Below are 20,855 nucleotides of genomic sequence, written 5' to 3'. Positions count from 1 at the left end.
AGCCAACTTAATATAATGAATCTAATTCATTAAATTAAATTGATTTAATAAGTCATAATCTAAATTAGACTCATTGAATACATGAATCAACTTGAGTCCAACTCAATTAGCCCAATTAGGATTACTTTTAATCCAATTTGATTCATCAAATGAATCTAATCCTCTTGGTTCATCATATGAACCAAATCTCCATCTAATTGTCCTTAGTGTGTAACCCTATAGGTTCTTGTAACGTTGGCAATGCCCTAAACCCATTTAGCAGCATAAGTAATGAGCGGTATCTAGCAACACATCATTACTACCCAAGTTACAAGAATGTCGAGATCCGACATCACCTTGTGACTACTAATTGTGACTCTTCACAATATATGACAAGTGTCCTTCTATCCTAGACATCTAGATTGATCAATGTGAGGCATAGACCGTGTCATCCTCTGACCAATCTAAATCTTGAACTCCAAGTAGACTCACTAAATCAAATGAGCTCAATATCCCATATTGACTCATTTGGGCATGGCCATGCACTTCGTGGTCTCACTCTATCAAGAATACCGATGTCTCTCCCGTCATATAGGAGGGATAGATCCCATCTACATCACTCACATCCCTCTGCATAATTTGTTATATACCCAGTAATCGCCTTTATAGTCCACCCAGTTACGGGTGACGTTTGACGAAACCAAAGTACATAACTCCTTATGTAGGGAACCATGGTGACTTCAGGTCTAAGGACTAGTAGTCATACTAATAGCCACATGAGAAAATATATGACACTCATATAACGATCCATGATACTTTCTCATGGCGGGTCATTCAGTATACATTCTCTAATGTATACCCATGTGTCAACTTGATATCTCTACATCCATGACTTGTGAGATCAAGTCATCGAGTTGACCTACATGCTAGTCTTATTGCATTAACATTGTCCCTGAATGTTAATACTCGACTAGGAATGATTAAGAGTAGTGTTCCCTATATCATCTCACTATCGGTTCAACTAACCGATTGATATAGGTGAGAACCATCTACTCAAAGACATTATTATACTTAGTTTTTTTTGGCACCAATACAAGTAAGTATAATAACCAAAATCCAAATGCCTTTATTAATATACAAGAATATGATACAATGAGTCCATACAATCATCAAATGATTGGCTCTAGGGCTCTAACTAACAACATGTACCCTCCAATGTAGCCTAACTATAGAAGAGTTGAACCGAGTTGGCCCCTTCAACAGCAAGGAGTTATAGGAGAAATTGATCGAACTACATGAGGGTACCTCTGATGCAAAAGTAAGTAAACGCGAATTAATATTAAATAAGTTATATAATATTAAAATACAGGAAGGCGAGTCGGCGAGCCAATTACATGTTCGCATCCAAGATCTTCTGAACAACCTCCACGTGATCAGACAAAAAGTGGATAATCGTGACGTCATTAGGCACACACTAAATACTTTTCCGAGGAATACCTTATGAGCATCAATGGTAGATGCTTATAAAGTATCCAAGGACCTTTCTTTAATTAGACAAGACATGTTATTTTCAGAATTTGAATTGCACGAATAGACTAATGCACTTTCGGCTAAAAAAGGTATTGCGTTGGTTGTACATACAAGTAAGACTAAGGAGTTTAGGAACAAGCGCCAAACCGAACCTGAGTCTGAAGACAAATTAAACTCAAAAGACGATAATGAAATCACCATCGAGCTCGTGAAACTGGTATAAAAACTGTACAAGAATAAGAAGAGCTTCACCAAATGAGAGATCAAGAAAATGACTCAATCAAACACAAAGGCAAAGTCTGAAGTTACCTGCTACGGCTGCAACAAGAAGGGACACTACAAGCTTGAATGTCCAAACCAGAAGTAAGGAAGAAGGAACACTGTAAGAAAATTGAGATTTCACAACACTTAAAAGATAATATTTTTTTTTAAAAACGTTGTCTATTTTTTTTACAATACTTTTTACTAAAAGCGTTGTCTATACTTTATATTTCCTATTAATGATAACACTTTTTCAAATAAACATTGACTATTAGTGTTTTGTTGAGCATTTTTTTAATATCTACAATAATGTTTTAACAAGTATTGTCTATGTTACTTAACTTCCTCCACCAAAACCTCCCTCTGTGAAAACTCCACAAAATTAATAGTTTAGATCCTCTGTCCCCATTTTTATCTGTCCCCGTGTCCCATTGTCGATTAGACAGATCAGATTAAATCTCAAGGATGCTTTGCACATCACGAGGATACTGTACTTATTTTAAAAATGTTATGATATCTTGAGATTTAATCTGATCCATCCGATCGATAATGAAATACGGGGACAGAGAGAAATGGAGATAGAGGATCTGAACTACAAAATTAAAACCGTCCACCTAAACTCCACAAAAACCATCTTTGTCAAAACTCCACAGAAACCCATCTCCGTCGAAACCCTCCTCCCGTCGCCCGCACCTAGCCTCATCTGCGGCTTAGCCTTCTCCGCCACCCCTCCGCGCCACCAACGACTTAGCTTCCTCCTCCACTTTGTCGTCGCTCTTCTTCTTCACCATTTTCTTTTAACTCTTTTTCTTTGTCGTCGTCGTTTACTATTTCCCCCTGTGCCAGACGACGACGAGGGCAGAGGAATCATGAGGGATATTTTTCAAAGGTGACATTGACAACACTTGCTAAAGATCAAACCACTTGAGGGCAGACACATGGGCAAGTCTGAAGAGGTTCTGAAGGATGAAGTTATAGATGAGGAGGCAGAGGAGGCAGACAACCATATAGACGAGGAGGCGGAGTAGTTTATTAAAAGGTTCTACGAGCAGCTTCGCCTCCAGCAGAGGATTACTCCAATGACTCCGGAGTATAAATGATTCACTTGGTCTTCCTCTAGCATCTTCAATCCTGAAACCCTCATCTTTTCTTCTTCAAGTCTAATTGGTAATTTGATTGGATTTTTTTAGTGGAAAATTATGCAAAACAATAGAGTTTTCCTTTTGGGCTCGCATGGCTTCTTCTTAAGCCTTTTCATCTTTTCTCGTCAATTTTGTTCTTCTTTTTGAATAGACATCAGACATGGTGTTTATTCATTTGATTGCTTTTTTGAATTAATAAATATGCTGAAACAAAACAACTCATATCTGGACAAACGATTTGCTTTCTTCAGTTGCAACTTTTGCAGTGGATTTGCCTTGTGATAGTGATGGTTTTTTGTGTTATTTTTGGCATTGCAGCTACCACAACAATGCTTTTATTGCTAGCCATACAGTTCACATTGCCAATAGGCTCAATTCATCAACATACCCATTGTTGGAGCTTTTCTTCAAGTTTCAGGTCGTCTTTATTACTGTATACAAGTTATTTTCTCTTAACCCTATGTTTGGATGGAGTGAGGGAAGGTTTATTAACGGAAGGGGAAGGGAGGGGAAGGAAGGGGAAGTGAGGGGAAGTAAAGTATTTAACTTCTCCTTGTTTGGGAGGGATGGAAGGTTCATTAACGTAACATGCGTTACTTTGTTTGGGAGTAAAGGAAGGAAAATGAAGGTTAAATAAATAAAGTTACAAAAATATCTTTATTTTTTAAATTAGAAAATTTTCATAATATTAATATTTATTTTATAAATATAAATTAGATATTTTTAATAATAAAATTAATTTTTTATATTATCATTTAAATTAGCTTTTTTTTTAATAAAAAATTAATTTTTTATACTATTCATAACAAAACAATGAATTACCGATAATCAAGTAATTAAATGAGAAATAATGAAAATAATGATTTTAGAAATCTTAAATAAAAAAATTTGAAAGATAATGCTGATAACGAGAATTCCTATTCTTTAAAAACTTATTAAATTTTGATAGAAAAATTAAAAAATAGTAGATATTCTTTTAAATTTTGACGATAAAAATAGTTTCTCCCTTCAATTCAGTTAGAAGACGTGTTGGATCCCCTCTTCTAATAATCTGGTAGCAAGCGAGCTGTGAAGAAGGCGAGGAAATTGAACTCCGGCGACATAGTAAAATTAGAAATTGAAATATTTCTTAAACTATTAAGAATATGGATAAAATTGGAATAAAAAATATTTTATTTTCCCTTCCCCTTCCTTACATCCCAATTTGGGGTGTAAGAAAATCTCTCTTTCCATGGGTAACGAAGGTTAAAGCTTACCCTTCCTTACCTTTCCTTCCCTTTCCTCACTCCTTCCCAAACGAGGTTCAAAGTTTCCCTTCCCCTTATTTCCCCTTCCTTCCCCTTCCCTCACCTCCTCCCAAACAGACCATAAAAGACCTTTTTTCTCAACTACAAATTTAATCATCTAAATATTGCTTCACCTTCTCTCCGTTGGTGCATGTATTTTTCATCTTCTAGCTATTTGTAAAGTTAAATATTTGTGGCACATTGAGTTATAAAAAACCTCCATACCCAAGATAAGATGATCTTGCAGTGTTTATGCTTGTAGTTGCCTAAAAATCTGAAACATTTAGGGCTTGATGGACCACTTAGATTGCTTTATATTATGTGCAAGTTGTTTCTTGAATTTATGCACAAAAGGTTACTTGTTTAGATAATATAATCATCCTCTTATTGGATTTATGAAGTTATTGTTAGATTTTGAGGGATGTCCTAACGCAATTGTCTTACGATTTCTACTAAATATAGATTCACTGTTTGAGTGCATATTATATATTTGATTGTCTTAGACTCATTTACTGAATGCCCGCAATATAATTCATAGCACGAGAGAAATTGTGACTGAATCACAACTAGTGATTATCTCTACATGTGCAATTATAAACGTATTAGAATTTTCTTAGTCGTCGAATTGATGCATTTGAGCATCATCAATTTTATAAGACTAGCACATATTATACTCCTTAGGTTGCCAAACAGTTGTTTTCTCATTAGCTGGAGACATTGGGATGTCGAGAGTTAAACGTGGATACTAGTTATGGTAACTAGTTCATTGGAGTGACTTGCTGTAAGACTTCATATAGTTATCTATATATATGGAAATGTCTGTGAAGCTCTTATTGCAGCTCAAGTGTAAGTTTCCTTTGAGTTGAGGTATAAAAGTTATCTTGGCCATAGAGACTTATACTTTGATATCTTAAGTAAGCACCTCATTGAGGTGTGGACCTGGGATGATTGGGTATAAGTCAAAATGCCCGAAGATATTTAGATAACTCACAAAGAATTCATTGCTCTTTGCGAGGAGACGTATGCCCACTCGTTAGGATTATTACTCAAAGTCTTTAGCTATAGCATCGCGTGCTAAGATTGCGAGACTTTTAGACACATGTACAAGTAATTTGAATCCGTAGAACAAGAAAGTATTACTTGAGCTAGGTGTGACATAGTCAGTCTAGTGGGGACAGATACATAGACCATGTCCTGAACCAAGTAGATATAAGATGAGTGAAAGGAACAAGACACGATTCAATGTAGCTGCTGAAGGGTTTAGAATTAGTTCTAAGATCAATTATGATTTTTTTCGGCTAATTGTGGATCATGATGTACTACTAGGTGTCACTCATGATCGTTTTATAATTAAGTAGTTAATTATGGGCGGTCAAGATAAATCGGGAACCTATTGGATCACACGCACTAACGAGTCTCTAAAAGACGTAAAATAAGTTAAAGAATAGAATCCTTAGATCAAGAGATAAATGTTTAGTTGGACCATACATAAGACAAATATGGAAATATTTGTTATAATGGAAACGCAGATGACTACATCTCTTATGGTAGAATTGGACCATATTTGATTTAATCATGAATTAGTCATGAACCAACTTACTTTAGTTGCGAACTAAACCAAGGGGTTATGAGCTAATTTTTTATTAAGGGATAATAGGTTGGATTTGAGCTTTCTAATCCAACTCATTAAAGAGGATTATATATAGATGTAATTATGAGAGAATTAGATATAAGTTTTATTATTTAGTTGATTATCTTTTGGAAAACCAATCCTCCTCTTCCTTTCTCCTCTTTTTGCTGCCACCCGCAACAAGGAGAAATCCTCCTCCTTGTTGTCGTGACCACCAAGCAAGCAAGGAATCTTGCATCTTCTTCCTCTTGATCCCTCTTCTTCGATTGTGGCTAGTAACTTCCGAAGGAGAGGCTTGTACTCAAGAAGTTGTCTTGAGGAGCTCGACGTGGATACAAATAGAGACAAGGTTCGACAACGTCGCTATGGTTGATGCCCTTCTCATTATAGGTCATCCGTAAGGTATATTTAACATAAATTTACTTCTCATAAAATTTTAATTATGCGATCATGTTTGGTATCTTGTATTCTTGTATGTGTGTGGTGTATGTGATGTAATAATTAGGAATTATTATTATTTTATTTTTCGTTGCACATATTTATGAAATGTGTTCTAACACGCACCCGCATCAGACATAACCCGATAGTTATTACTCAAAAGCTCAATCATTTGATTCCCCAACATCATTATTTGTTTTCTCAATTGCATTTATTGTAAACTGAAGGGTTTGCATGTGTAGGATTATAATAAGATTTCGCACTGTTGAGCATATCTTGGGTGAAGCTATTGAATGTTGTTAATTGCTTACATTTTCATGCATGCATCTTTTTGTTTTACTAAATTCTTTTTATGCATCTGTATTTCTATTAATATTAGAAAGAAGTTGTGTCTTGTTGATTATTTGAATGATATATTGTTTTTTATGACTGAATTGTTCATTCACATATTTCATGAATTCTGCTTGTTACTGTCTACACAAGTTTCAATATTAGAACTCTTGTCACTGTCATATCTACTGGTTGTCAAATTGTTGGAAAAATTTCTTGTAAACATTATGATTCACTATTACTAATGCCTCACTTTCACTCTATAGTTTGTAGAAGTTATCCCTGGAATAAAACATAATCAACTAATTAGGTACATGAAACTAAGAGCATTTATATTACAATTTTTACAAAGTTTCTCTTTACTTTATGTGAACTATGAGACGTCTCAACTAGATAATTCAATTTTTGTATTTTGATACATCTATCTCTTGATTAGTAATATTAAATTTTTCATTACTAAAATCTGGTGATCCATAGTGTATTGAACCTTAGAAGTTTGCAATAGAAGTTTTTTTCTTGAGAGTGCATTCAACTATTGAGAAGGGACTTGATAAAAGTCAACAAGCATATTTAATCATTGGTGTACAGAATAAAGCAATAGAACTCCATTCTTTGTGGCAAAGGGCGAATACGCTCATCCCCAGAATAAAACTCCATTCTTGCTCAATGCTTGTGAGGTAAATGAGTTGTAACTTGATTGGAATGTATCTTGTATTTTAAAATATCTTAAGCTTTTTATGTTTGTAAATATTCATTCTTGTTCTTAATTTTATAATACATCATATATATATATATATAGCATCAATGCTCAAGTAATGAGGAAATATCACTTACCATAAACTCCTAGTCACACAGGGTGGATTTTATAAGTCAAATTCTGCTGATGATTTTATGAGGAACTAAGACCTGATATATATATATATATATATATATTGTTCCAAGTGGAATCCTTGCAACACAAGCTCTAGCAACTTGCAATTAATCCACCAAGTAAATTTGCAGTCAAGTTTTGACCTTAAAAATATCTAGAAATGCAACAAATAACTGTTAATGCAGCAAGGTCTCTTGCATCAGGCAAATGATATTAGTGTAAAAAGTATAAATTTAAAATGACTTGAAAATAATTTCTTTAAAATATTCTTCAGTAAAGGTGATATTAGTATGTTGTATTGCTCTTAGGTTAAAAATGCATAATTATATCATAAAAAAAATCAAGTTGATGCAATTATCCTTTCAGTCATCCAAATAACAACTAATTGATTAGTAATAGCAATCACACATATAGACATTCAAAAAACTACATCTAGAAGTGTTGTTTATTATGTTGGAATTTGAGAAAATAACATTTGGTCACATTTCATATTGTTGTAAACCAAATGATTCTTATTGTGAAACTAGTTGGTATAGCTGTATAAGGTGCTTACATATTTCTTTTGTTCAACTTTCAACTGTTTAAGTTTTATCTTTAGTTACATTAATATGAAGAAAATTTTAGTTTAAATTCCAAATATTTCCATGCAATATATATTTATACTATTATAAGATAGTATCACACATTAATATATATTTTTAAGCTAATTGATTTCTTATTTCTAAGAAGAAGTGGATCTTCTTTCTAACATGAATCATCCTGAAGGAAACTACCCATTGTGCTTGTATCCTTTGGTTGCTGAAGATCAGTGAGATTCTACTATGCCATTTATGAAGTTGAAGTCCAGCTATAACTGCTTCCATAAGTAACTATCCTCTTCTATTCATGCTATTTATCTATTAAATTTTTTCATATCAACTAACTGTTCTATAACTTCTGCTACGTCGTCAATGTATTATTGGGTGATGGAAATGGTAACAGATGGGAAGACTTAGAAGCAATTGCAGAAATTTCATCTTCAAAGAAAAAGTGGTACTTTTGGTGAGCATCTATTGTAGAGCAATAGCATAGAGAATCAGTGGTGATGTTTAGCTGTTAAAAGATGTTCAATATTTCAAGTACTTCCATTCTTATACAGGTCATATTAGAGAGTTTAAGGATGGCTAGCATCATCTCTTTCACTGTCAGGGGGGCATTATTACCAGAAGGATTCAATCTAAGGATGGCTAGTATCATATGGAAGGATACTCATATATTTCTGAGAAGATACAATATTACTATAAAAGATTCAATCTAAGAAACAAGATATTAGAACTAATATGTATGTCTAGTATGTAGGGTTTTGCTTTTATATAGACTTAACATGGATCCAAAGTTTGTGGATCATGTCTATATATTTTTTGTTTGAATTGTATGATATATTTCTGTTCAATAGTAAGAAGATTGATCAGTTGTACTTTCATGGTATTTAATTGGTATTATTTATAAGGGTTCAATTAAATAATTTGTGGTATAAATATAATTGACAGTGATTTTGTAAGTAGAAAAAATAGCACTTTTTATGTGTTGCAAAAGCGTTGTCATTGCAAAGAATGACAAAGCTTTTTAAGAATTGTAAAAGCATTATCTTTGCAAAAAATGGCAACACTTTTTAAGTGTTACAAAAGCATTGTCTTTGCAAAAAAACGATAATATTTTTTAAGTGTTGTCTTTGAGTGGACTTTTAACAACAGTGCTTTTAATAACGTTTTTTTAATCACATAGACAGCGCATAAAAGGTGTTGTCATTCAGCTTTTTTTCTTGTAGTGGAAGGCGTTGAAGGTAACATGGTTCGAGTCATCAGAAGAGTCGAACGAAGAAGAACAAACTCAAGCAAGCTTCCTTGCTCTACCTGTACAAGCCCATGTTGTTGAGACTGAATCCGAGTCTGAGACAGAATCGGAAGCTGAGTCTGCGCGAAGCCATGGATCTGTATCTGGTTCAGAAGGTCCTAAATCTACTATAAGTAATTCTTTAATTAGATCTCCTAATTTAATTTCTTAATTATCAAGAAAATTAACTAAGTCCAATATCCGGGTCAAGACACTCCTAAAAGAGATTGAATCTCTTAAGGGGGAGACTAACCCAAGTCCTTTAACCGAGCTAGTTCAAAGTGAAAATTTAACCCAAGTCCAACAATTTGACGAAGAAAATTCCAATATGAAAACTCAAGTCAAAGGATTTAAGGATACGTTGGAACGGTTCACCTTGAGAATTCTAAGAACCATAATCTCATTCTGGGAAAACAAAGGGACGTATACAACTGAACTAGACTTGGGTACAAGGCTAGACATCGATTCAAATCTTACTTGTCTTTAGGGAATCAATCAACTAAGAACCTAGTCCAAGCATGAGTCCCCAAATCTAACTTGACTAATCAGGCTAGACTTGATCAATATTAGATCCCCAAAAATTAGATCCACTACCTTGATAAAACTTATTAAGGCCATGATTCAAGGGGAGTCAATAGAAAGACCATCTATATTATTAGATAAATTTGATTGATGCTTGATTTACTGCATTTTCCTTATACATGCTTAGATTAGGATAGATAAGGACTTAGACTTGATCAACACTTATTTAGTTAGACCAAGGATTCTCAGAAAGAAAATTTAATATTTAATTTTTTTGAAAGACTTTGTCTAGAAGTAGTTGTTGTTCCAATATCCAATAAAATCCAATGTCTCACCACAGCCGGGAAGCCAATTATTAAAATGAATATTTAATTGACTAACTGTTAAACCTTAGTCTAGCTCATGTGCAAATCAATCTTTAAATTTGAATCCAAATTGAAGATAAAATTAACCATCTCACAAAACAGATAAGGTTTCTTGATTGACAATCTAGAAAAAGTGTTAGATGGATTTAGGTTTAAAATAAATTAATCAAACTTAACCTAAACTTAATCAAACTTAACCTAAATTTAATTAAACTTAACCCAACTTAAACTGAATCTTAATTAATTTTTAAAATTTAATTTTAAAATATCAATTATTTTCAAAAGTTAATCTTTAAATCATAATTAATTTTGAAATTTAAATTTTAATATCTTAATTATTTTCAAATGTCAATCTTCAAATTATAATTAAATTTTAAATTTTCATTTTAAAATCTTAATTATTTTCAAATAATAATCTTCAATCATAATTAATTTATAAATTTTAATTTTAAAGTCTTAATTATTTTCAAATATTAATCTTTAAATCATAATTAATTTTTAAATTTTAATTTCAAAATCTTGATTATTTTTAAATCATAATTAATTTTTGAAATTTTAATGTCAAAATCTTAATTATTTTTAAATCATAATTAATTTTCAAATGTTAATTATTTTCAAATGTTAATTTTTAAATCATAATTAATTTTCAAATTTTAATTTTAAAATCTTAATTATTTTCAAATGTTAATTTTCATATCATAATTAATTTCCAAATTTTAATTCCAAAATCTTAATTATTTTTAAATATTAATTAATTTTTAAACCATAATTAATTTTCAAATTTCTAGCTTCAAAATCTTAATCATTTTCAAATCTTAACTATTTTCAAATCTTAATTAAAAGTTTTAAAATTCAAAATTTAATTATTCAAATTTAAATATTTTTAAAATTCAAAATTTAAACTTAAATATTTTTGAAATTCAAACATAAATATTTGTTCAAAATTCAAACTTAAATATTCAATTGTAAATTTTATATTTAAATATTTCTCAAAGATAGAAATAATATTATCAAACTTAAAATCAACTTAAAAATTTACTTAACTTCATCTCACACAATTAGTTAAATATGTTTGATAATATAGAATGAGTGAGATAAAAAATCATGAAAATAGATAATTACTTTCATACTTTTAAACTTAAGTTTTTCATGCTTGAACTCTAGGGTCATAGTCATTAATCAAGGTAATAATTGAATTATTTAAGCTCACTATCCCCTACAAATTACTTAAACTTTTAAAGAGGGAGAGAAATAGGGAGTTTTTTTTTAAATTAAGTTTTCTTTTGAGGTGATATTTCAAAAGATTTATAAGTTAAATCTTTTCAAAATCAATTACTTCTTTAAAATTTTAAAAGAAAATCTTTTTTAAAGCTACATAGCTACATTGTTAACTAAGTTTTTTTACAATTTTTTTTTCAAAACTAAGTATTTAGCTAAGTATTTTTCAAAGAAATTATTTTCAAAAGCTAACCATTTAGCTAAGTTTTTTTTTAAAAACTCATTTTAAAGTTAAGTATTTAGCTAAGTATTTTTCAAAAAAATTATTTTCAAAGCTAAATATTTAGCTAAGTTTTTAAAGAATTTTTTTAAAGCTAAGTATTTAACTAAGATTTTTTAAGCTAAACATATTTTTTTTTAAAAAAGTTAAGTGCTACTTTCAGGAGAGCTTAAAAGAAAAAGATTAAAAAGTTAATTTTTCAAAATTATTTTTTTTTCAACTTTTCTCTCTACTTAATAATTTTTTATATATGTCAAAGGTGAGGAAGGTATTAAAAGTAAAGTAAAAAAAGTTTTATTATGAGAAAAAGTAAGCAAGTAATATTTTTTGCCTTGTTTACTTAAAAATTTACTTGTTCTTAATACCTTACTATTTTGTATGTTTTTTACTTAACTTTTGAACCAAGTTGTCATAATCAGAAAGGGGGAGAATGTTGGTGCAGGGAACACTAGACGATCGAACCTGTATTTTCATAATGGCAAAGAGATTCAAAGTTAAGCTATCTTGTGATCTAACAAGTGTGACTAAATGTGTAAAAAAGTCCTAAGTGATCTTAGGCAAAGAAAAATCCTAGTTGCGGTAAGTCAGGTGGAAAGTCCTAGCTGCGATTAGGCAACAGAGTCCTGATCCGGGGGACTAGGTCAAGTCTTAGTGGGTTGAGGACTTTAGGTGAAATCCTAGAGTCGAGGACTCTAAGTCAAAATCCTAGGGGTCGCAGACACTAGGCGGAAGACTGGACGAGTCATGGAGCGGACGTTTAGCATGAAGTCTCAGATGTTGAGCAAAAGTTCAAACGGTCTGGAAGACCAGTCTAGCAAAAAGTAATTTCTCCTTAGAGGAGTATGTGAGGACGCATTCCCCGAATAGGGAATAGTAGGCGTTAGTCCGACCTAAAGTTTTAGCAAAATTCAAAGTCAGGATCGAATAGTCCGAAGGCTGTCAAATCCTATCATTCTTTACATGTTATTTGCCTAGACTAACCTGATTTTGCAGGAAGACAAAGTTGCAAAAATAGTGGTCTGGTCATCCGGAGCGAGCTACTTCGGGCGGACTGGCTTCGCTCGGAGCGGGGTGCCTAGCCAGGAGCCTAGGTTGTCCGGGCACCCGTAGATACTCCAGGATCCCGAAAGGCCAAAAATCAATCTACACGGTGAGTTGGAGCGCGATGATTGGCGGACTTACATCACAGTCTAGGCGCCCAGAGGTGGATAACTTATACCGGATCAAGTTTCGACGAGAGCATGCCATATCAACCTTGTAGATACGCCTGAGGGATGTTCTAGGTGCCTGAAGTGGGATATAAAAGAAGGTTTCAACTAGTAGCTAGAGAACAACATTCTGAACATCTTCTACTTCTGCGTGCTGCTCAGAAAATGCCTCAACGATGCCCGAAAGCTGATCCGACGACAACTGCGCTAAAGATTTCTTCCTCTTAATCATTGGTATTTTCTTTAATTATTCAAGTTATTTATACATAACTGTAATTACTTTTGTAACTTATTCAAATTGATAGTGATTGTCTAACGAAAGCGATAGACGATTGCGGTCCTTGGAGTAGAAGGTGTTATAGGTTCCGAAATAAGTAAATCAAAGTATTAGCGATTACTTGTTTTGATTTTTCCTTTATTCTGCTGTACTTTACTCTGATTATTTTTAAACGAACGTGAAAGTTATGAGCGCTATTCATCCCCCCCTCTAGCGTGTCTTGATCCTATAGAGACATGGTTTCAAATGGATTGGGACCATACATGTTTTTAAACAAATGTGAAAGTCACAAGCGCTATTCCCCCCTCCCCCCTAGTGTGTCTCGATCCTATAGAGACATGGTTCCAAATAGATTGGGACCATACAATCACGTTGGAGGTACCTTTTGAGGCTCCAACGAGCAAGAAAGCAAATTGTCTTCAACCAAGATATTGGAGTGAGGAGAAAAGGCAACAATTAGAGGCGAACAAGGAGGTAATCAAAATTTTAGTAAATTTATTGCCTCTTAATGTGTTATCTAGTGTAGGTGAATACAAGGATGCAAGTGACCTATGGAAAAAGGTAATTGTACTTCATGAGAACACCTCACAAGCACAATAAGTGGAGGAGCCCAAGGAGATAAGCTCATTGGTCTAAGAATAAGAAAGGGACATAGTGATTCAAGTGGAGGAGGAGCAACCAGAAGTTGACTCATGTTCAACATATGAGGAGGAGAAGGTGAGGAAATGTCATCCATAAGTGTGGATGAGGAAACTGTTGGTGCAATCGTCCTCTAGGATTTCAATGTTTGACAATATACCTAAGTTTGGTCAATTTAACCAAGGGTTGATCCAAACAAGACTTGATGTTTGGAAGAGAGAAGTCTAGTCAGGAGTAGATGACTAGTAAAGGTATGTCCTAACCAAAGGATAGGCGGGTGAGAAGTCTACTGAGTGACTAGTCCTAACTGGAGGTTAGGCAAAGTGGAAGTCCCAGTGAGTGTAGTCGGGCCCTAGTGAGTGAAACTAGGTAGTGGAAGTCTTGGTGAGTGAAGTCGGGCCCTAGTGAGCGAAACTAGGTGGTGGAAGTCCTAGTGAGTGAAGTCAGGCCCTAGTGAGTGAAGTTAGGTGGTGGTAGTCCTGGTGAGTAAAGTCGGGCCCTAGTGAGTGAAGTTAGGTAGTGAAAGTCCTGGTGAGTGAAGCCGAGCCCTACTGAGTGAAGATAGGTGGTGGAAGTCCTGGTGAGTGAAGCCATGCAGTGAAAGTCCTGGTGAGTTAAGTTGGGCAGCCCTAGGGGAGGTAATCCTTGGTTATATGTGACCGACTGGTTTCCGGTCAACCGTGCATGGTCGATCGGACCAGCGAATCTTGAAATCTATTAACACTATCTTACTTTACTGTTTTATCTATTGTGTTAACTCAGTGTTGTTGGTGTTGGAAAAGGAATTATTGGAGAAGAAATAAAAAGATTAAAGAAGGAAAATGTGGAAGAGGTGAAGAATCTCTACGTGGAGAGGAGGAGAATAAAACAAAACACACAACTTACTTCATTCATTGAAAAGAGGTACATATTTATAGGCTTATTGGATAAGCACTAATAATCAAGATTTTTTTTTAAAAAAAAATTCTATCTCTATGAAACTCTTATCCTATCTTGACAACTCAACAATCCTATCACAAAGTTTGGTCAAACTTGCCACCTCACATTTTATCAACATCAAAATAAAGTTTAATCTCCAACACCCCCTCTTAAACTTTATTTTGTGACTCCAAGTAGATTCCACATCTTGATGAAATCTTCAAATTTGAGTGGCTTTGTAAAGATGTCAGCAACTTGATCTTTGGTCTTCACATAGACTAGCTCAACATCTTTGTCTTTCACATGTTCCCGAATAGAATGAAAGCGTATATCAATATGTTTACTTCTTTGATGATATACTGGATTCTTCCCCAATGCAATTGTCGATTTGTTGTCAATGCAAATTTGAGCTGCTTCACTTTGTTCAAATTTTATCTCCTTTAGCAAGCTTCTTAGCCATATAGCATGACTAACACATGAGGATGCAGCAATATACTCTGCTTCACAAGTGGAAAGAGTAACAATAGGTTGTTTCTTTGACATCCAAGAAAATGTCGTATCTCCAACGAAAAATGCAAAGCCGGAAGTGCTTCTCCGGTCATCACAGTCTCCACCCCAATAACTATCTGAATATCCAACAAGCTGAGAATTATTAGAGTGAGAATAAAATAGTCCATGATTCATAGTACCTCGGACATAACGAAGGATTCGCTTGACTGCCTTCCAATGAGTCTCTTTAGGCTCTTCCATGAACCTGCTCACAAGACCGACTCCATATAATATATCCGGTCGAGTGCAAGTTAGGTACCGCAAGCTTCCCACAAAACTTTTGAAACGTGTGGGATCAATCGTCTTTCCTTCGTCATTCTTGGATAGCTTTGTTCCGCAGTCCACCGGTGTGTTAACTGGATTGCAATCATCCATTCTAAATCTCCTGAGGACCTCCTTTGCATATTGTTCTTGAGACATAAATATGCCATCAACTCCTTGTTTCACCTCCAAGCCGAGAAAGTAGGACATAAGCCCCATATCGATCATATCGAATGCTTTTGCCATAGCTTCCTTAAAAGATTTTATCATTTGAGGCGAACTTCCTGTCACGATTAGATCATCTACATATAATGATACCAATAAGATGTTATCATTGTCTGCTCTTACATAAAGAGCATGCTCATATGGGCATTGCATAAAGTCATTTTCTTTGAAGTATGCATCAATTCTTGAATTCCATGCTCTCGGTGCCTGCTTCAAGCCATAGAGAGCTTTCTTCAATTTTAACACCTTTCTTTCTTGCCCCCTCTTGATGTAGCCAGCCGGTTGTTCAATATAGACTTCTTCTAAGTAGCCATTAAGAAATGCCGATTTAACATCAAGCTGAAATATTTGTCATTTTAGTTGAGCGGCTAAAGAGATTATCAACCTTATAGTCTCCATTCGGGCAACGGGAGCAAACACTTCTTCGTAGTCAATGCCGACCTTTTGTTTGTAACATTTTGCCACAAGTCGCGCTTTGTACTTTTCTATTTCTCCTTGAGCATTTTTCTTCACTTTATAAACCCACTTCACACCAATGGGTTTATGTCCATCGGGCAAAGTAGTAAGATGCCAAGTTTCATTCTTCTCAATTGCTTTCATCTCTTCATCCATGGCTTTCTTCCATTTGCTATCTTTAATAGCTTCTTCAAAAGATACAATTTCTTCATTAGCATAAAGACAAATGAGATTAAGTGGAGTTGTCACCTCATATATTTCTTGAAGACTTCTTGTCTTTTGTGGTGGAGGATCTTCTTCATCCAAGGGTGATGAAGAAGTAGGCGATGGTGGTGGAGTTGGTTCTTTCTCCTTCACTTGTTCTTCTTCTTGAATCATCACCATATTAGTGTTCCAATTCCAAGCACCATCTTCTTGAAATTCAACATCTCTACTTATGATAATCATTTTGTTCACTGGATTATAGAGTCTGTAAGCCTTCGATCTTGCATCGTAGCCAATGAAAATGCAAGGTAAGCTTTTGTCATCAAGCTTCGTTCTTCTTTGATCTGGAATGTGTGCATAGGCAATACACCCGAAAATCTTCAAATGAGATACAGATGGCTTGTATCCGGTCCATGCTTCTTGAGGTGTAATTCCTTCTAAATTTCTTGTAGGAGATCTATTTAGCAAATACATCGCATAGTTTACAGCTTCAGCCCAAAATTCTTTGGGTACTTCTTTCGTTTTGAGCATACTTCGAACCATGTCGAGAATAGTTCGGTTCTTCCTTTCAGCAACTCCATTTTGTTGAGGGGAGTAAGGTGCTGTCAAAGGCCTCCAGATGCCATGATTTTTGCAGAATTTTTTAAATTCTTTTGAGGTGAATTCATCACCACGATCTGACCGTATTGCCTTGATAGTATAGCCAGATTGATTTTCTACCAATCCTTTGAATTCCTTGAACTTCTCAAAAGCATCGTCTTTATTCATCAAAAGATAGACCCAAGTTTTCCTGCTAAAATCATCAATAAAGGTTAGAAAATATCGACGACCTCCAAAGGAGGTCGGAGTGATTGGCCCACATATATCCGTATGAATGAGTTCAAGAGGCTTCTTAGCTCGATTGTGCGATTCATTCGGAAAACTTGCTCTAGGATGTTTGCCAAGAATACACCCTTCACAGATATCATCTTGAGCATTAATATAAGGAAGACCATTCACCATTCCTTTGTTTGAGAGAAGCTTTAGAGCTCTGAAGTTTACATGCCTGTACCTCATATGTCATAGCCATGTAATATCCTTTATGCATGCACTTAAGCATTTTGCAGTAACATGCTTAATATCAAGAGAAAACATCCTATTTTTAGACATAGGAATATGAGCAATAAGTTTGCTTTGCTTTCTCAGACGAAGACTACCATCTTTTAGTTGCATATTAAAACCTTTCTCAAGCAATTGTCCAAGACTAATAATATTTGTTTTCATGTCGGGCACATAATAAACATCAGTGATGTATGTGTGAGATCCATCTTTAAGTTTGATAAGAATCTTACCAATGCCTCTTACTTGGATTTTGGACGCATCTCCAAATGAAACTTGTCCATTCACCATTTCATCCAACTCGACAAACATATCTTTACGCCCGCACATATGATTGCTTGCCCCGGAGTCTAAATACCACAAATTCTTGTTTGTGGAATCTCCATCCTTTCTTGCTAGTAAAACTACATCATTGTCATTGTCTTCTTTTGACGCGTAATTAGCATTCCCTTGCACATTGTTAGAGCGGCATTCCGTTGCATAATAACCAAATTTGTTGCAAGTATAACATCTTACATTTCTTTTGTCATACCTTTGGTCTCTACCTTGATTGTTGTCTTTACTTCTTCCTCGGCCTCGAGCAAAGCCCCTGCCACGGCCTCTACCTCGGCCACGTCCACGGAAGTTACCACGACCACCGCCATTTTCTTGCGAACCTTCGGTCTTTGACTCTTCTTTCTGGTCAATAATGGTGAGCTTGGTTTGTAGAGCCTGCTCCATAGGCTCTCTCCTTCTTCTTTGCATTCTTGCTTCATGAGCTTTTAGAGAGCTTAATAATTCTTGCACCTTCATTTCTTTCACATATTTTGATTCTTCTATAGCCGCAACTACATAGTCGTACCTTGGTTCCAACGAGCGTAAAATTTTTTCTACGACACGACTATCTTCAATGTTATCGTCATTTCTTCTCAATTGGTTGACAATAACCAATACCCTTGTAAAGTAGTCTGATACATTTTCGGACTCTTTCATCTCCAACAATTCAAATTCCCCTCTCAGGATTTGAAGGCGAATACTTTTTGCTCTTTCATCACCTTGTATGCTACTTGTAGGATCTCCCATGCCTTTTTGGAAGTTGTAGCTTCAGCTACTTTCTCAAAAGTAGCTTCATCAAGAGCTTTATAAATAAAGAAAAGAGCTTTTTTATCTTTTCTCTTTTGTTCCGCCATTGCCGTCTTTTCTGCCTCCGTTTGATCGACTCCTTCTTGAGGTGCTTTATAGCCTCTTTCAACAATATCCCACAAGCCTTCGCTCTCCAGTAAGGCACTCATTTGGATACTCCAATTGCCATACTTCAAATCAACAAGACGAGGGATAGGAAGTATCGACATGGCTCTCATACCACTTTGTTGGAAAAGGAATTATTGGAGAAGAAATAAAAAGATTAAAGAAGGAAAATGTGGAAGAGGTGAAGAATCTCTACGTGGAGAGGAGGAGAATAAAACAAAACACACAACTTACTTCATTCATTGAAAAGAGGTACATATTTATAGGCTTATTGGATAAACACTAATAATCAAGATTTTTTTTAAAAAAAAAAATCTATCTCTACGAAACTCTTATCCTATCTTGACAACTCAACAATCCTATCACAAAGTTTGGTCAAACTTGCCACCTCACATTTTATCAACATCAAAATAAAGTTTAATCTCCAACAGTTGGGAAGTCCAACTAGATCAATGGGTCGATCAGATAGCTGGCATGAAGTTCAGACAAGTCGACGACTGACCAGATGTTTGACAAGATGGCAAGTTAAGATAAGTCACTGGTGGAAAGTGACTTTGTGAGGATGAGTTCCCCGTTTGAGGGAACAGTAGGCGTTGATCTAATTTAGATCCATTTGAGAAATCTAAGTTAAAATCTTGACTAGATTCTGGTCTCGAGGAGATAAAATTTAATTACTACTCTATTTATTATATTGTGCTAACTTTGTTTTGCAAGGTAGTATAATTTTTATTGTCTCAGACTAACCTTTTCTTGCAGGAAAAAGCTTTGTTGGAAAAAGTGGTCCGGGCGCCCGGAGCACTTTTTCCAACAAAGCTTTTTCCTACAAGAAAATGTAGTATAATTTTTATTGCCTCAGACTAACCTTTTCTTGCAGGAAAAAGCTTTGTTGGAAAAAGTGGTCCGGGCGCCCGGAGCTGGTTCAAGCGCCTGGAATGTAAAAGTCTATCTCGTTGTAAACGTGGAGCGCGTTGATTGGCTGAGCCAACGTCATAGTCCAGGCGCTCGGAAGGGATCTGGGCGCCTGGAGCTACCTATATAAGAAGCCTTCCGCAGAGCATGAAACACAACTTTCTTCTGCAATTGCCTTCTTGTGCACTGCTTCAAAGACGCTCCTGCGACGTTGTGAAGCTTCTCCGACAACCTGCGATTCTGATTTTTATTTTCCTTGTTGTTGGTAATTTTATACTATAGTTCTTGTACTTATCGTGTAATCCTTTTTGTAGACTATTAGTGGATTACCCAACGAAAGCACTCAACGAGTGTGAGCCTTGGAGTAGGAGTCGACAAAGGTTTCGAACTAAGTAAAACTTGGTTTGTTAGCATTGTTCTTTTTTTTTCCGCTGCGTACTTGATTTAATTCTCGATTTTCGTCGATCGCTATTCACCCCCCTCTCTAGCGTTCTTCACGATCCAACAGAAACATCATCAAAGGTTGAAGAAGAAGCCAAGACAGATGAAGAAGAGGTTTTGGAAGTAGTCAACCTAGCTAGCTAGCACCTCCACTGAAGTGAAGTTAAAGGACCACATTATTTACTTTGGGTGCAATGAGAATGGACACTACAAGAGTAGTTGTCCTATGGATTTTAAATACTAACATGGGTTGTAGAAATGAAGAAATTCAAAAGAGGAGAATGTGTATAGTATGCTTCACGTGTGGGGAGAAGAGCCATTACCACACCAAATGCCCTAAGAAGAGGGAGATCAAGAAGCTAGCTCATTTAAAGAAATGGGAGAAGAAGAGATGCTTAAATCAAGGGCGAGTTTCAAGGGTAAGAGAGGTATACCCTAATTTGAAATGTAATTCAAATTGTTATTTTCCCATCCATGCTATGAGAAATGATTATGCTAATTGATCCGGTGGTAAGAATCCGGAACCCCATAACGAGGGGTCAACGCCACGGGGAGGTCAAAGGGCCCAGTGGCCCGCCGGAGAAGGACAAGCCGACCGAATTTGGAAGAAAGGGACATCTGGTAGTAAAAGGCACCCTGGTAAGGACCAGGGTTCCGACGCTCAATGAAACAGTACATAATGACCGAGCGGAGGGACGTGCCGCCCGGCCGACACAGGG

The 20,855-nt window shown here is 35.2% G+C and overlaps 1 protein-coding gene and 1 long non-coding RNA gene across 3 annotated transcripts; one reads left to right on the top strand and one right to left on the bottom strand.

Annotated features, from left to right (window-relative positions):
- The first annotated feature begins 2,416 nt into the window (after positions 1-2,416).
- LOC122014521 lies at positions 2,417-8,903 on the top strand. 2 transcript variants are annotated; one of them, XR_006120697.1, is made up of 4 exons: positions 2,417-2,937; positions 8,233-8,332; positions 8,449-8,508; positions 8,606-8,903. It is a non-coding gene; the product is annotated as an uncharacterized LOC122014521 (long non-coding RNA). The 2 variants fall into 2 exon arrangements; XR_006120698.1 differs by lacking the exon at positions 2,417-2,937 and adding an exon at positions 6,296-7,273.
- An 8,617-nt stretch (positions 8,904-17,520) lies between these two features.
- On the bottom strand, positions 17,521-18,531 carry LOC122014122. Its single transcript, XM_042570306.1, has one exon. It carries the CDS (start codon positions 18,529-18,531, stop codon positions 17,521-17,523), a length of 1,011 nt encoding a protein of 336 aa, XP_042426240.1.
- Between the last annotated feature and the right edge of the window lie 2,324 nt (positions 18,532-20,855).

This window comes from Zingiber officinale, chromosome 8B (genome assembly GCF_018446385.1).
Source record: "Zingiber officinale cultivar Zhangliang chromosome 8B, Zo_v1.1, whole genome shotgun sequence".
In the NCBI taxonomy this organism is placed as follows: Eukaryota; Viridiplantae; Streptophyta; class Magnoliopsida; order Zingiberales; family Zingiberaceae; genus Zingiber; species Zingiber officinale.
This window is presented reverse-complemented; position numbering and strand designations above follow the sequence as displayed.

Excerpts from the sequence above, each read along its gene's own strand:
- LOC122014122 (XM_042570306.1), bottom strand. The coding sequence starts at position 18,531 with ATGAAAGAGTCCGAAAATGTATCAGACTACTTTACAAGGGTATTGGTT.